Source organism: Branchiostoma floridae, chromosome 8, assembly GCF_000003815.2.
Source record: "Branchiostoma floridae strain S238N-H82 chromosome 8, Bfl_VNyyK, whole genome shotgun sequence".
Taxonomy (NCBI): Eukaryota; Metazoa; Chordata; class Leptocardii; order Amphioxiformes; family Branchiostomatidae; genus Branchiostoma; species Branchiostoma floridae.
In genome coordinates, this window is record NC_049986.1 from 17,713,771 (window position 1) to 17,731,174 (window position 17,404).

Genomic DNA, 17,404 nt, shown 5'->3' on the forward strand with positions numbered 1-17,404 from the left:
CATGTCCACAGCAGCTGAAGCGTGCTTTCCCGTTGATTTACGCAAAATCAAAGGACATTTCCGAATGGAGAGAAGATAGCGAAGGATCTTTATTGTCAGCGGCAGCTGTGGTACAAAAACTTAGGTCCACGACATGTGAGTATAAAGTATACATAATTTGTATCGTTAGGTATTATTTCCCTGCACCGGTAGAACTTGATATGCGGTCGGTGTTTTTCATCAACGTTTTGACTTTGTTTTCTGTTCCAAAGCGGATTGTAAAGCCAGGTTGCCTTGGTTTGCTTGGGAATACACCCTGACGTGATTGCGTCGTGCTCGCGATCCTAGGTAACAGGCCAGCTGCTGAAGAATTTATGATTGTTGATAGCTGGTCGTAAATGACGCGTACGTGTGCGTGACCTTCATGATAAAGAGTAGATTCTTCTGCTAGGAAGGATTTTTCCTACCCTAAGACATCACAATAATTTGTTTCCAGAGGAAGAGAGCATAGAATCTGAGATGAGACATACATCATGTCAAAGTCAGATGAAAGCAGATGCTGTATGAAAAAATACTTGGAGAGTTTTATTAACTGGATATCAATTACTCTCCAAGCATTGGTTCAGCTCTCAGCCAGGCTGCTATTTGATGTGTTTTAGTCGTTTTTTATCAGGCTTATTATTTTGTCCCATTTTCTTCATCTTTGATTGCATGTCCAGACACGAACAAAATAGAACAGACTACAAAGCCCAACAAAAAATGTAAAAAAAATTAAAAATTAAAAAAAACAGCCGTAGCCAGACCTCTGCTTGGAGAGTAACAGATATTACTCTAGCTGCAATGAGAGATGGCACTGCAGACAAAATTAGCACGCAGCTGTATGAAGTCTTCTCCGGGTGCATGGAGATAACTAGGGCTGTGTACCTAAAGAAATTTTAGGTACAGGTACAGGTACACGGGTTTTAAGGTACAGGTCCGGACCTTTACCTGTACCCAAACAAGTTTGATCAATCATCTGTAAGTTATAAATTTAGCAAACTGTCTTTTTTAGTGAGAAATTGACATCTTTATATGAGGATTTAGATATTTGAACCTCAAAACAAAGTTTTCTTAATTTTCAACTGCAAGATGATTAAATTGTCATCTTTGATTTGGGAATTTACTTATCACTAGTCTCAAAAAGTGCTGTTCAACAGTGATTTAGCTTGTTTAGGTACAGGTACAGGTACACAGATGTTTAGGTCCGGACCTGTACCTAAACAATTTTATAGGTACGGTACAGGTACGGGTATTTAGGTACACAGCCCTAGAGATAACACTCAGACTCAACAGCTCATCTAGAAACGTAACACTTCCAACAACACTCCAGTGCAACCCAGCACCTGCTAACCAAGTCTCGCAAAAACAATAGAATCTAGACTAGCAAAACAATAGAGCTGAGACATTAACAAAGACTACAACAACTTACCATAGTCTTGATTTTCACACGTGAGAGGTACTGGGCCAAAGACAAGACCATTATTTAGTCAATGTCAAGTGATGACGAGTATGATTAGGGAAGCTAAGTTCAAGAAGTTATATGAAAAGTTGTTGCCTCCTATAATTTGTCCAATATTGGCACCATCAGATTTGAAAATACAAACCAAAGAGGTTTCAAATCCTTGCAGATTGGAATTAAAGAAACAAGAAATACCAGACATATAACTAAGGAACGTCAAATCAAACTTTGAGAACCATTCAACTCTATCCTGCAGCATGACTCCATGTTTTGAAATTTGATATCCTCCAAGCTTGGAGTCTCCCCAAGTAATGCTACTGTATTACAGTATGGTATGCCCTGCCAGCAGCTAGTTAAACATAGATCCTAGCGAGACACATTCTGACCTCATATTTGAACTGCCTGCCAAGTCGCTGTGGCAAAGCAAGAGGGTTGTTTCAAACCAACCTAACCGACACAGCTATCATCTTTCTTTGTTTCTATTTTACTGGACGTAAGTGCTGTATTTTGTTTCCAATCCCAGGGTTCTCCCCAGAATTTTTTAGTATAGTGGAGGGGCTGGCAAAAATAACCCGCACCAACGCGCTGCACTTTCATGAAAATGGGTTCATTTTGCAATGACAGAGGGTGTCAAATACTACAAGTATAATACATTTGTATACTGTTGTTATTCCTTTGTTGTGAAGTGGCAAAACTACTATTGTTTTGATCATTGCTCATTCACAAGTTTTTGCAGACAATGCTGACTGGAAAAGTGATGCCACTTGGTACAAAAATCTGTGAATTGTCATTAATCTTACTATTCTTAGCAAAACTAACAAAGAAAATAGGGAAGAAACACACTAAATTTGAAAAATAGTTTAGTGGAGCTGGCTGAGAGTATAGTGGAGGGCCTCCCTTATTCCACTCTCTGGGGAGAACCCTGCAATCCTGTAAGGTTCTGAACTAGCATCTTGCACTAACAACTCAGTGAAAAAATGTACCTTGAAATGAATTGAGAGGTTGAACATTAGAGGTAACATTGTTACTTGGAGTCATATTTCTGCTGTTTACAGCCCAAGAATGGGTGCAGTTTGACTACATATAATTAACATACAGACGTGTCTTTTCCAGTGTGTATTACCCACAAATCATGATATAACTGCATGTACTTGTTACAGGAAAGAAGCTGTCATGGTAAAAATAGCAGTGGTGATGAATTGATATGGAAGGTTGCTTATATGGTAATGCGAGCTCCGTCACAGTGAAACATGGAAAGGCAGAAGGAGTATTGGCGCTCCTGGTGGGATAACTTCAAAAAGTGGGATTTATTTCTGCTGTTTTTGTCTCTTTTCTTTCACAAGAGTTGGTCTTTTCAGTACTCTCCTAGCTGTGTGGTTTTCCTATGTCTAATTACTGCCTCTGTGTGTTTTTCCACTGTCTATTTTGATTAGAACGTAATAGATAGAAGGTCATGCAAGGTCATAGATTATTCAGAAAAGTAGGCTAGTTTATTTTTGACTTGGTTGTCATAACACTTTTATTAACAGGGATCTGGTTAACCCTCCAAGTCTTAAAGTAATAATTGCAGAAGGAGTAGCTAACCCAGGAGTGGTTTGCTGTTAAAAGGGTGTTCTGCTGTGGTGGACTGGTTGTTTGCAGTGTTGATAACCATAACCAGAATTGTGTGTCAGACACAGATATTAGATAACCTTATTTGCTATTTTAACCATCAAAGTTAGCAATATTTGCCCATCATCTGAGAAAAAACTTAAAGGAGCAAGCAGCAATTTTAAAAATTTGGTCAGAAACATGTTATATGTGGCTCACCTACTGCTCTGTAGCAGCCATATCCCCAGATATGTCCTCAGATCAGCCCATATAGAAGACCTCTATTTAGTATTTGAAGGACAGATTTTCGTTTTCCAAAACGTTCCACATATCGAACTGGGTGACACTTGCCTCATGACATGTTGTTCAAAGTTGGAATGGGGACAGTGAAAGAAAAGTACAAAATTTCAGAAGTGTCTTTTTAGATTCCATCACTTACTAGCAAACAGCATGGAATGTTGATCAGAGAGGCCTTTTGTAATGATAGGACACCGATACTATAATAGAACACTTTCTTCTGTTGTTGAGTGCTGATTCTAAACTTTGAATATAATCAGTAATGTTTCCTTAAAGTTAAACATATATTTTCCAGGTCTTCCACAATATGTCACACAACCAGTAAACCAGGGCTTTAGCCAGCTCGAATTTTTTTTCCGTCAGCCAATTCCAATCGTCGTGAAAATCGCGAAAATTAATTTTCCCTATGACACTACAAAGTAGTAAATGTTGCCATTGAGACCTTGAAAAACCAGTTTTAATGAGATTATCGTATGCGAAAGAGCGCCGACACACATTGTCAACAATCTTAACAATAGCAAAACAAACAGTGTGTGGCTTTTACAGCCGTGGACAGTGTCGCCAAGCCGCCTGTAGCTTCCACCAAGGATTTTTGTCCGTCAAGGTTGACGGATTGCTTTTAAAATTTTTCCGTCAGACGCAGTAAATTTCCGTCAATTGACGGAAAAACGGACGCTGGCTAGAGCCCTGCAGTTAACCCACTTACTAGTATCAAACTGGTTGTACTCTTGCCTTGTGACATGTTAGCCAAAGTTAGAATGTGGACAGTGAAAAAAATAGTACAAATTTCAAAAGTGCTTTTTAGATTCCAGCACTTGTAATGTTCTCTTATTGAAAGGCCTTTTCTAATGATAGAACACTTATACTGTAATAGAACACTTTCTTCTGTTGTTGAATGTTTATTCTTCGAAAATAGTCATGTTTCCTTAAACATACATTTTCCAGGTCGTCCACAATAGGTAACCCAGCCAGTAAACCCCCAGGGCCGACCCATGGCCCAGAAAGCAGCGCGCCCCCAGGCCCCCAACCCATGTCCCCGTCCGGCCCACAGATGGCCTTCTTCGGACCATCCATGGTGCCGGCCGTTGCCGCCGGTTTGCCCACGCCGGGCAGCGAGAAGGACTCCTCCCAGGAGAACGAGAGCACGGGGAACGAGAGCGACGGGAGTCGAGCGGGCTTTTTTATCGGAGACGACGAGGTGGACGATGCGGACAACAGATTCAGCAGATCAGATAGCGAAGTTAGTCTTCTGAAAACTTCTAATTGTTAAAACATTTAGTCGACAAACATCAACTCTTTCCATAAAGCAAGTAAATAATTGCTAAGCAGCAAGGCAAGATATGTATCTAAAGATCCCATTGAAATATACTTAGAAGCGATTTAGATAGTGGATGGAATGGAATGTAAGAGCTTAAATATTTTTGGAGTGCAATGATTTTCATTTTTTTTTTGGTTCTCCTCATGTTACAGTATGCTTTATCTGTTATCAATACTAGTATCACCTTAAAGTTAAACCAAGGGAATGTTAAACATTTAGAGCAAGTTTAGTCACAAGTACATATAATTATATTTTATACATGCATTCTACCTATGAATTTATGATTGCAGTTCAGGCTCGCATCGAGCTCACACCAACCGTTTCCTTCTCTCCCAGCAGTCGCAGGAGTCGGATTACGAGCCGGACCGTCCCATCATCGTGGGGATCTGCTCCATGGCCAAGAAGGCCCAGTCCAAACCCATGAAGGAGATCTGTGCACGGCTGGAGAAGTTCAAGTTCCTACGGGTCCTGGTGTTCGAGGAGACCGTCATCCTCAACAAACCTGTGGAGGAATGGCCGCTGTGCGACTGTATCATCTCCTTTTATTCAAAAGGTGACAATATACTGTAGATGCATTTAAGTTCGCTGGGAATTATTTTCGCAGTAGCGGGAAAAGGACTTTTCGCGGTAGCACCATGCACTGTAATCTCTAACTGCCATGGAAAAATGTTTGCGGTGGTTTTTGATTTGCGTTGAAGCGGCCAGTACAAAAAACGCGAACATTAAACCACTGCGAAAGTTTCTGCATTTACAGTAGTACCTGACTATAAAGACCACACAATCGCCACAGTAGGTAGATGGCCAGTATTCCACTACAGACACGATTCTTTCAAACACTTGGATTGATGGGGAAAGTGATCTAAGGAGCCACCGTAAAAAGGCCTCAATAGCCAAGTGGTCCTTTAATGCAAAGATGGTGACAAGTACAGCTTGTACTGTATAATTTTTTATGAATGCAAGCTTTTCTCACACAAATACATGTTTTACCCCAACCTTACAAGATTGACTTGATTCTGTCATCTCTAGAAATGGGGTGCTTTATTAGAAATAGTCTAGTTCATGATTCTTTACATGTATATTGTTATTGTTAGCAACAGTCACTAGAAATCAGGATGGTGTCAGTGAATACTTGCAAAAACCTTGACTTAACAATTGAAATTCAGTCTTTCTCAAACTACTTTAACTGGAGATGTCTGATGTCACATTGCCTGTACTGTACATAGGCTTCCCACTCGACAAGGCTGTTAAGTACACACGGCTAAGGAAGCCCTACCTGGTCAACAACCTGGACATGCAATACCTTATCCAGGACCGGAGAGAAGTGTACCGGATACTACAGGAGCAGGGGATCGAGCTGCCCAGATATGCAATATTCAACAGGGACACTGGGAGCACTGAAGGTATCAAATCATGTTCTGTTGTTAGATTAAGACCCCAGAGGTGCTACTGCATTGTAACATTTAAGCGTTTTAATACCCCTATCACATTTGGCAAAAATCGATCGGACGATAATTCTGCAGCAATCGCTTGTAATAATAACTTTATTGAACAACAATTGTACAAGATACAAGGTATGGCTTATATGTGACAGGGGCGGTTTTCAGGTGGAAAAATATGCGTAACCCTCTGTCGATCTTAACTATGGCCAATCTTCCATCGATGCGCCCGAAGATTGTGGATAATATGACTGGGGTATAAGGAAGATGCTAATACCATAACTATATTGTAGCATTTAGACTTTCATGTACGAGGGAGATGGCTGATGGCTACTGTGTTGTAGTATTAATACTCAGGGGTTAGCTGCTGTAATAGGAATGAAGCTTGTACAAAATGGTATCTTTTATAAACGACAGCGTATAGAGAAACATAAGTACTGTAGAAGTGTTAGACTCTGCAGAAAAGAGCGGCAGGCTTTGATAGCCCACATTGGCACCAGATAAAGAGTGGTAGAGAGAGACAGACATAGACTATACTTCTAATCATTACAAAGTACAGCAGTTGAGCAATTCACAAATGTACTTGTTTACCTTCACAGAGTCAGCCCTGGTGGAAGGCGAGGACCAGGTAGAAGTAGACAATGTGGTGTTCCAGAAGCCTTTTGTAGAGAAGCCAGTCAGTGCTGAGGACCACAACGTCTACATCTACTACCCTACTTCTGCAGGAGGGGGCAGCCAGAGACTCTTCAGAAAGGTTGGGCTTTTTTTGTGTCAGAGAGATTTAATTGTTATATATAGTAGAGTGGACTCAGGGTTAAACAAGTTTTCTAAAATCCACTTGTCCTATCGGGCAAGCACATAAAAAATGTACTTGCCCGAACCAATTTTTCACTTGCCCAAAATTCAAATGTCACTTTTACTAGTATATGCATTTTCACTTCCAGCAATTCTGGAATTCTCTGTAGACAATTGCTTGATGTCATGACTGTAAAAAGTAACAAGTATATCAAAATTGCACTAAAATCAATGGAAAAATCTTACTTGCCCGATCGGACAAGTGGGGTAGGACATGCACTTGCCCGAACAGCACTTTCACTTGCCCTGGACAATAGGGCTAGTGGACTTGTTTATCCCTGGGACCCATTTCTCAGCTAACCAACATCTATTGCAACACAGTCATTCCTCAGCATGACATCTGGAGCTGCATAGTTCAAGTTTCTGAACCTTTATTCAGCCTGCCAGAGAGATTTAATTGTTGTAAGGGTTAGTTTTGACTTGAAGGATCCTACACTCTTTATACTACAATTACAAATACTTGTATCGTGAATGAACTATTGTTTTCTTAGCTTGTCTATGTTTCTTATTGTCTTATGCCCTTTCTAATCTAGTTCAAATGCAACCTTTTCATACATCTTCAGTTCTGCACTTTTGTCTAATAAACTGAAAGGGTTGCAAAGCTGTATGGGTAAGGGGGTTAAGTCTGCCATCTCTGATGGCCTTGATTCTGTCGATTGCAGATTGGCAGCTGTAGCAGTGTGTATTCCCCCGAGAGTTGTATTAAAAAAAACACAATTTGGAAGGGTTGCAGAGCTGTATGGGTAAGGGGCTGAAGCCTGCCCATCACTGATTACCTTGATTTTGTTCATTGCAGATTGGCAACCGCAGCAGTGTGTATTCCCCCGAGAGTTGCGTGAGGAAAACCGGGTCGTACATCTACGAAGAGTTCATGCCCACGGACGGCACGGACGTGAAGGTATACACGGTGGGACCGGAGTACGCTCACGCCGAGGCACGCAAGTCACCGGCGCTGGATGGGAAGGTTGAACGGGACAGCGAGGGGAAGGAGGTCCGCTATCCCGTCATCCTCAACAACCGGGAGAAACTCATCGCAAAGAAAGTCTGTCTCGCATTCCAGGTAAGGGAGTGAACAATTGGTTTTGGTTTGGCTTTCTGTGTATGGGTGCTGTGCCTGGTGTTAAACATGCTATCCTCATGCTGTCTTTAGTGACAAGGCTACTGTCCATGGTGCTGAACATGCTATTCTCATGCTAGGAATGCTGTCCCTAGTGACATGGGTGTTGTCCCTAGTGCTGAAAAGCTATCCACATGCTGAGAATGCTGCCTCTAGTTCTAAGGGTGCTGTCCCTGGTGCTGAACATGCTATCCTCATACTTAAGAGTGCTGTATGTAGTGCTATGGATGCTGCCCCTAGTACTGAACTTGCTATTCCCATGCTGACAGTGCTATCTGTATTGCTAAGGGTGCTGTCCCTAGTGGTGACATGCTATCCCCATGCTGAGGATGCTGTCTCTAGTTCTAAGGGTGCTGTCCCTGGTGCTGAACATGCTGTCCTCATACTGAGAATGCTGTCTGTAGTGACGTGGGTGCTGTCCCTAGTGCTGAAAATGCAATCATCGTGATGAAAATGCTATCTTCATGTTAATGATAATGTCTCAGTCTATGATTTGTAGTTTGTAATTAACTTCCTGAAGATTTATTGAACTCTTGTCTGATTTTGCAGCAAACAGTGTGTGGCTTTGACTTGTTACGAGCCAATGGGAAATCCTATGTGTGTGACGTGAACGGATTCAGCTTCGTGAAGAACTCCATGAAGTACTACGACGACTGTGCCAAGATACTAGGGTCAGAAAATCTTCATGTTAATAACTACATTGTATTGTTTTCAAAATTTGTTTTTAGAAAGAAAATTAGCAGCACTTCATGGTACTATTGCTGAGTCAAATCTAAAAGAAATGAGATGAATCAATCCTGTTTTCTCTGAATATTGTCATGTGTCAATGTAATAAGGTTTATTCATGTACTAAGTACTATGCAAAGAAATGACAGAAAATTGACTTCAAACATTACTTCAAACAAACATTACAATCTCACATGGAGTACCTTTAATGTGGGTTTTCTAACCCTTTCTTTTCCTACTCTTTTTGTCAGGAACATGATCATGAAGGCACTGGCTCCACGCCTCTCCATTCCCTGGTCAATACCACTGGAGGAGGAGGACATACCCATCGTACCAACCACCAGCGGAACCATGTAAGCAAGCTTATTCAATATTTCTTTGAAAGGATTTTGAAAATTGTACCAGTCACCAGTGGAACCATGTAAGCAATATTAGTTAATATTTCTAGTTTTCAGCAGTTCTTACAACATGATGACCTTTTTGAAAGATATTGAGAATTGTAGCAATCACTAGTAGAACCGTGTAAGCAATACTATTGAGTATATATCTTCTTTTTGGATTGTATAACCATCTCAACCAAGGTATTTTAAAGATTATACATAATGTATACTCTAGGTACAGTATTGGCACACAGCAGAAAAGATGTATGCTACTTTGTGCAGAAAAAGTTAGCGTTTTTTTCACGTCAAATAATCACTTATATTCACCTTAAAAAAGATTGAATGTCTTTTTCTTTTTTCATTTTAATTTTAATATTCTTTGATAGATCTACAAATCAATTACTGATTGACTGATTGATATTTCAGGATGGAGCTACGTTGTGTGATCGGGGTGATAAGACACGGTGATCGCACACCCAAACAGAAGATGAAGATGGAAGTCAGACACCCCAAGTAAGTGATGGGCTCAAGATGTCTCAAATTATGAAAAAATGTGTTTCAGAGACAGACAGGAATTTCATTTACGTGTTTTGCATGTTGCAATGTTGTCAAATGTGGAATGATTCACAATTGTTTTGTTGTTGTTGTTTCTTTTTTAATTAAGTGGCAATATAAAAAAGGGAATCAGTGACAAGTTGCAATTTTAACAGACTTGACCCCCCCCCGTATTGGTTATTTGACAAAATACATGTACAGACCTCACAGTTCTCGCCATATCTTCCTAGTTTCCTCTAAAAGTGCAACGTACTACATTGTATGTATTTACTACTTTTTTCTTCCACGCAGATTCTTTGACGTCTTTCGGAAGTATGGAGGTTTAAAAAGGGGAAACTCAAGTTGAAGCGCCCCCAACAGCTACAGGTTGGAAATGCATTCCTCAACATTTTGTAAATTAGAAATTATGCTTATTTTGCAAAAGAAAAGCTCAAACCATTATATATGCAGTTCCCAGTTGATGAAGGGGTAAGCCAAGAAAATGTTGATAGCAAAACTTGGACCATTTCAGTACTGTAAATGCAGAAATGTTCGAGGTGGATTCATGTTTAACGGTTTTCTCGGTGACCACTTCACAGGGAACTTAAAACCACCGCAAACATTTTTCTACTATGGTATTAGACTGCAGTCTATGGTGTTACAGCGAAAAGTCCTTTTTCCTGCTACCGCAAAATTAAATCCCCACAAACTTAAATGCATTTACAGTATCTTGAAGTCAGGTACACGTTCATGATTAGTTGGAATTGAAGCGAAGCACTACAGTAACTATGTTTTGATTGACAATCTTGTTTTCACTTTCCTTCTACAGGAAATTCTGGATGTGGCCCGTTATTTGCTACATGAGATTGAAAATCCTACGTCTGATCCAGAGATCGAGGAAAAGAAGTCCAAACTGGAACAACTGAAAAGTGTACTAGAGATGTAAGTGTGATGGTGTAACTAAGTCTGTCTATTTATTGTGATGCCTCAGGACCAATGTAAAATTGCTTTTGTAAAATTGATCAAAATTTGCACTTCCAAGAAATTGTGTTTTTATCTATGCCTTCAAAGATTATAGATTTAGAAAAAAAATTGCAGATAATTTATTATCTATGAGACTGAGTTTATATTTTCTTCAAGCTGTCTGCCTTTGATTTGTTACCATGATTTCTTTGCGACACATTTCAGCCTTGCTACCTGTCCGTCATCTCAACATTACCTCTCATTTCTCAACGCAGAGTTGAAAAATCTTTCTATTGTTTTTCATAATGTCATTCATATGCAGGGGTTTCTCCAGGTTTTTGCGACGACCATTTATAAGATGTGAAAGAGATGTTTGACATAAGAGACAGATTTTGAAGAGACTTGTAAAGATTGTTTTACAGATACACATGTGACGCTAGTTCACCTTTATCCGTAGGGTAATCTACATTCGTTGTTTTTGAAAACAACGTACTTAGGGATATCACGTCAACTGGTGGTTTCAAACTGCATTATTTTGAAAGAATGGCAATTTGTAACCACCGTCCATCGATTTTATATCCCTAAACACCCTGTTTTTCACAAACAACGGATAAAGGTTACACCGCGGATAAAGGTGAACAAACACTATTTCTAGTGGCCCTGAGAACCTGGAGATCTCCCTGTGCTTTGTGTACTATTAATCCTCTGTTGTTCTGTTCTGTGGTGTGACTATTTCATGTGTGTCTCTACATCCTCTAGCTATTTCCTCAGTGATAACAAGTATGCCGCAGCAACAAGGTGTGGTTGTAGTGGACTATGGGAGCTTGTGGGGAAGAAAACAAAATGGGCAAAATAGCTCCCTCTGGCAAAGTTTGAAAAATTGCAGCCTGAGCTTCATCTTTGCATCCGTAGTGTATGCCGTGATACTTGGACCTGCTGATTTTCCTAGGAGGGATACAAACAAATCCTCAGTTTTTCTTACATAGATGTTTGCTTCAGACATCAATTAAGTGATTCTGAGCCTCAAGAAGACATTTTTAAGTCAAGAGCAGAAAGAAGGAGCAGGCAAAAGAAACTTTGCAAAATCAACAGTAGATTTCTCAATCTCCCATGCTTTAAAAATCTTTTTTTTTCTGGTACAGTCATCATAGCATCAGGCTTCTGCAAACTGGTATAGGATGTTTTGAGATAGGATGTCTTAAACTCTTCCCCAAGTCTTTTCAAAATGAAGTTGTTTGAATGCAATCAAATGTTTTCTACCAACCGTACAGCTCAATAACTTGTAATCAGTAACAAACTGCTATACAGTACTCCTTGCTGCATGGTTTTGTTCTGGTAAGAACACAGTCCCAAACTGAGTTTATATCCCCCTTGTCTTGGCTGATGACTTATGTTTACTTCCTGATCCAAATGTTGTCCCGAATACAGCATCTGGACAACTCACCAAAACATTGATTGGCACGTCAAATACTTGTAAATGTATGTTGATGAAGGTTAGACATACAGGTAAACAATTTCAAGTGACATCCATCTCTTTTTCAGCAAAGCTCTTCTACAGTCACTCAAAATGCCCATAAGTAATCTTTGTATCTCATCCAGTTGTAGAGATTTGTCTTTTTTACGTTTTTGGCATGTTAAAATAAAGAACCCTACATTCCAATAACTTCCCAACCTGATGAACCTTTTCATGGCTGTCCAAGTCTTGTCTCTGTTGTTGGCATCACCCTCTAGTCTGTCCTCTGAGCCTCTCCACTTCTTGGCTTCTCACTTACGAGTCTTCTTGGCTTTCTGTCCTTGTCTCCCTTGTTTTTACCAAAAGGGGCCCGTCAGAGCCATTGATGAGTTCAGTATTATTCCCGGAACAAGCCAGGTTTGCCTTCCCAATGTTCCAAACTCCACCTTCCTGCATGGCAAACCTTGTTAGTCACTGTCGTCTATCACATTTGCATTTCTCTTCTTCAGTTCCATGGTTTGTACAATTAACGAAGAAGAAGAAAAAACTACATTTGGAAGCCCCAAATTTGTTTCAAGGGCAGGTCAAATTAGTAGCCTTTTCTCTTTGTCCAGTCAGGAAAAACACTAACACAGGGATTGGAAGTGAACATTTTAGCGTACACACTTGTATGCGTGTACACTATAATGTATTCATATTTGGTGATACATACTTCATACAATTTACAAAACACTCATTTCTTGTGAAGTATCAAAAAATAAAGAAAAATTAATGACATGTGCTCTTTGGCTCTTTTTTTCATGTCTTCCAAATTACTATAAATTAAGGACAAACTGAAGAAAACTCAGCTCGTTGGTAATACAAACCTGGAATAACTGTTTCACAAACTTGTCTTGTATCCCTCTTGCTGAAGCAGGCGCAGGTATCCCAAAACAGTCGAACGGTTTCTCTTTAGGTACAGTGTACTGCTGGGTTTTGTTTCTGGTACTGGTAGAGTCATGCCGCCAGAAAAGTGCTTCATTGTTTTATCATAGTTATTCGACTGGTTGTGACGAGTACTTCTTGGCTTGTACTTCTGCGCCTGACTTTGCTAGATGTTTGAATTTGCATCACTTTCCTAAAAGCACATTAACGTGAATGAACCCGAGTTGACTGACAGTATGCATCTGTTTCTTTGTGTCACTGGTTGTACATGCATCTTGCTCATTTTCTTTGTAAGCAAACATGTTTTTTTTTTAATGAGTTCAAATGTTGTTTGGCCTGGTGGAATGGTAGAATAGAGCTATAACTAGACTGTTTTCTTGAATGCTATAATGTATTGTTTGTTCCTTATTACCCCCACTAAGTGGCTGCTATGTTCCCTCAAGATACACCAATGATTTAAAGAATTCTAAGATTAAAACTTGTCTTTCTGATCCTCCTTTCTTAAATCTCAGAAAAGCAGATGACACCTTCAGGCTTGCAGAAGCTACATTGGTGCTGTTTTAGACTTGATAGATGCTCATAGCAGCCACACAAGGGGAGGAAACTGGGCAGAGATATATGTACACATACTCAGGGATAAACATGTCCACTAGCCCTATTGTCCAGGGCAAGTGAAAGTGCTGTTCGTGCAAGTGCAGTGGCTCTAAAGCAGTGGCATCACAAAAGACTTTCATTCACTGACAGTCAGTCAGTCAGTCCTTCAGTAACATTTGCCAGGAGGGTTGTGACATTAGGTCCAGTACCTACTTTTCAGGTGTACCTAAAACTACATGTTAATGAGAAAATGACTCTTCTAGTTCTGAGTGTGAAATATACATTCATCAAGTAGTTCCCGTACATATATCTCTGACCAGCCGCAGGTCCATGTAGTTAAGCTGTGAAACAGAGATGCTGAGGATTGTAACCTGTGTTGTTCAGGTACGGGCACTTCTCTGGTATCAACCGGAAGGTCCAGCTGAAGTACCAGCCCCAGGGCTTCAAGAAGCAGTCCAGCAGTGAAGATGGGGGTAAGTCTCGGGTTAGAGACCTGGTTATTGGGGGAGGGGGGTCGTGAACATAGACAGGTTCTTCTTAACTGCCAATCTATCTGTCACCTTCCTCAGGGCTTTAAAGTTTAATGATCATGACTGGATCTACAGTCAAGCCCGTACTAGTGACCACATCTACATGTAGGTGAGGACCACCTGGCTAATGTGGTCATGTAGATGGTTTATCCATTGCACACAGGCTTTAAGAATCCTATCTACAGTGCTCACCTGTCCACTTTGAACAGTTTTCATCCGTCCCCTGAGTGGCCTTCCTGGTCAGTTTTTGTTGTACTTTGCCACTTAACTGTATGGATGATGGTAGCAGACAGATTACCAAACACTGGCAGGTAGGAAGAACTAGGCTATGTTAAGAAAGCGCTATAATCTACTAACCGGGCCTGATAAAACTACTCAGTACTGTTTTTTTTTGTTATTATTTCACGATACTTCTGAATGTATACATAATTTTTTTTTCATAGTACCAACAAGCACTAGTAGGGGCTTTAGTTTACTGAACCTAACCACGGTAAAGCTATTATAATAGCACTCTACATTTAATGTGCATGGGAGTTCAAAAAGGTTCTTTAACATGATCTCACACGAATGTTTGTTATTGTACTTTGTACACAGATTTTTCCCTAACATGGTCTCACATATATGTTTGCAGTAAATTGTCCCCTAACATTGTCTCACACGTATGTTTACATACAGGTCAGGAGGCAGAGAAGCAGGGATCGTTAGGTCAGACTTTGTCCCTTTGACCTTGCTCTTTTTGTGCCGTGCTGCTGCTTTGGCAAGTTTTTACCAAGGACTGCTAACTGCTGCCAGCTAACCCATTAAAAAGCTTTGCTTAAAGCTTACAATTGGAAAAGGAAAAGCTGCAGTTCTCCCTTGGTGTAAAGCTAGCTTATTATATATCATCTTAATTTTTGCTTTTATTTCCGTCTCTTTACAGGTGTTGTTTCCATTAACCCAACTTATCCACATCTGCTTTTTACTGGTAGTTCATACTTTAGTTCAGAGTTCTAGCCAGCATCTATCCTTCCATCCTTGACAGACAAAAATCGGCTTATAAAGATATTAAACAAATGAAATTTTGCAAAGATCTCCAGAAATTCAGCACAGATGCCATTGAACCAAGCTGAGTCAACTCTACCAGCACCTTTTGCCCCTCAAAATGCAGGAAATAGTTTCTCATAGGGTCTTTGATTTCAAAATTTTCCGGGACTCCTCTAGGACCATCGCATGGAAGCCTCGAACGCTCAACAGAATTTCTGTTAAAAATCCAGGAGATGGGAAAAAAATCAGGCTGGCTAGAACACTGGTTTAGTTCATTGTTACTGTGATGTAGGGTTAGTTTAAGGTCTAATTTTGCCTTACCCTTTTCTATCCCGCAAACACATTTGTGTGCCCGTGATGTAGATGGCTGTATGCTCCCTGCCTTATTTCTGTACAAGTGCTGTCTTAAGCCACACCAATTGATTTCCCAGATTCTAAGACATTTTAAAGTAAAAACTAAGAAAGGGACAACATGATAACATAAGGACTGGGAAGAAAATTTGCTTTTTAACTGTAATCATTCCCTGGAACTGTTTTTGTAGCAAGGTACAGGCTTTTTCTTCAGATGCCAATTTCATGTTGATATGCCTGTTCAGTATTGCAGTCCAACTTTTCTATAGTGAGCACTCAAGAGACTAGATGAAAAATGATAAGGGAATTTACTAGTAGACAGTGTTTAATGCTTGGATCAATTAGAAAATAATCTAGGACTGTCCAAGCATAAGGAGCACTACAAAAAAGAAGCCAAGTGGTCTTTAAGCAGAGGTGGGCTCTGGTTTGACTGTTAGTATTAGATTGATACACTCAAACCAGTAGCCTCTGCACGGGTACTCATCTCTATTTAAAGACCACCTGGCCTCTCTTTTGTGGTGCCCCTTGTACAGTTCAACATTATCAAGTCTGAGAACCTACAAACAAAAATTGGTGTGGCCATAGGACCCATCTTTTTGTCTAAGGCACAGTTCATCAACACTTTCACACAGACTATTTCTTGTCCCTCCCAGAGCCCTCCACTGAGCCGTCTATCCTACTCATCCTGAAGTGGGGAGGGGAGCTGACTCCCGCCGGCCGGGTCCAGGCCGAGGAGCTGGGCAGGGCCTTCAGGTGCATGTACCCAGGAGGACAGGGTAAGGAGTTGTATGGGTCACTGTGTGGGTCATTGTGTGATGACATGGGTGTGCAATACATGACTGTATGTATGTGCCAGTGGGCAGGGCCTTCAGGTGTATGTACCCAGGAGGACAGGGTAAGGAGTTGTGTGGGTCGCTGTGTGGGAACGTGGGTGTATGGGTGGGTCAGTGGGCTTTCAGGTGCATGTATCCAGGAGGACAGGGTAAGTAGTTGTGTGGGTCGCTGTGTGGGAATGTGGGTGTATGGGTGGGTTGGTAGGCAGGGCCTTCAGGTGCATATACCCAGGAGGACAGGGTAAGTAGTTGTGTGGGTCGCTGTGTGGAAACGTGGGTGTATGGGTGGGTCAGTTGGCAGGGCCTATAGGTACATGTACCCAGGCGGACAGGGTAAGGAGTTGTATGGGTCACTGTGTGGGTCATTGTGTGGAGACATGGGTGTGCAATACATGACTGTATGTATGTGCCAGTGGGCAGGGCCTTCAGGTGTATGTACCCAGGAGGACAGGGTAAGGAGTTGTGTGGGTCGCTGTGTGCGAACGTGGGTGTATGGATGGGTCAGTGGGCTTTCAGGTGCATGTACCCAGGAGGACAGGGTAAGTAGTTGTGTGGGTCGCTGTGTGGTAACGTGGGTGTATGGGTGGGTTGGTGGGCAGGGCCTTCAGGTGCATGTACCCAGGAGGACAGGGTAAGGAGTTGTATGGGTCACTGTGTGGGAACGTGGGTGTATGGATGGGTCAGTGGGCTTTCAGGTGAATGTACCCAGGTGGACAGGGTAAGTAGTTGTGTGGGCCGCTGTGTGGGCACGTGGGTGTAGGATGGGTTAGTGGGCTGGGCTTTCAGGTGCATGTACCCAGGAGGACAGGGTAAGGAGTTGTTGTGTGGGTCATTGTGTGGAGACATGGGCGCATGGTTTGGAATGGGTCAGCAAAATTGCCAAGCAATATTGTTTGTTAAACCCTGTTCCTCCTGCCTAAGTTGATATTGTCAATGACCAATAGAAAGTTGGTAGCCACTGCCTACTTCAGTGTAGTTAAGGTGAAAAATGGCACTTCCAGTA

The 17,404-nt window shown here is 41.2% G+C and overlaps 1 protein-coding gene across 1 annotated transcript in view; it reads left to right on the top strand.

The window, feature by feature from the left end:
• Window positions 1–17,404, top strand: part of LOC118421674 (inositol hexakisphosphate and diphosphoinositol-pentakisphosphate kinase 2-like) — a 36,112-nt gene continuing 18,708 nt past the window's right edge. Inside the window, 15 exon segments of the mRNA XM_035829121.1 lie at window positions 1–135; window positions 2,638–2,777; window positions 4,310–4,604; window positions 5,019–5,235; window positions 5,906–6,082; window positions 6,718–6,872; window positions 7,770–8,033; window positions 8,640–8,761; window positions 9,068–9,169; window positions 9,623–9,709; window positions 10,043–10,071; window positions 10,074–10,117; window positions 10,560–10,672; window positions 14,049–14,137; window positions 16,222–16,379. Of these exon segments, the coding sequence (XP_035685014.1) occupies window positions 2,728–2,777; window positions 4,310–4,604; window positions 5,019–5,235; window positions 5,906–6,082; window positions 6,718–6,872; window positions 7,770–8,033; window positions 8,640–8,761; window positions 9,068–9,169; window positions 9,623–9,709; window positions 10,043–10,071; window positions 10,074–10,117; window positions 10,560–10,672; window positions 14,049–14,137; window positions 16,222–16,379 (1,902 nt within the window). The 5' untranslated portion in view covers window positions 1–135; window positions 2,638–2,727.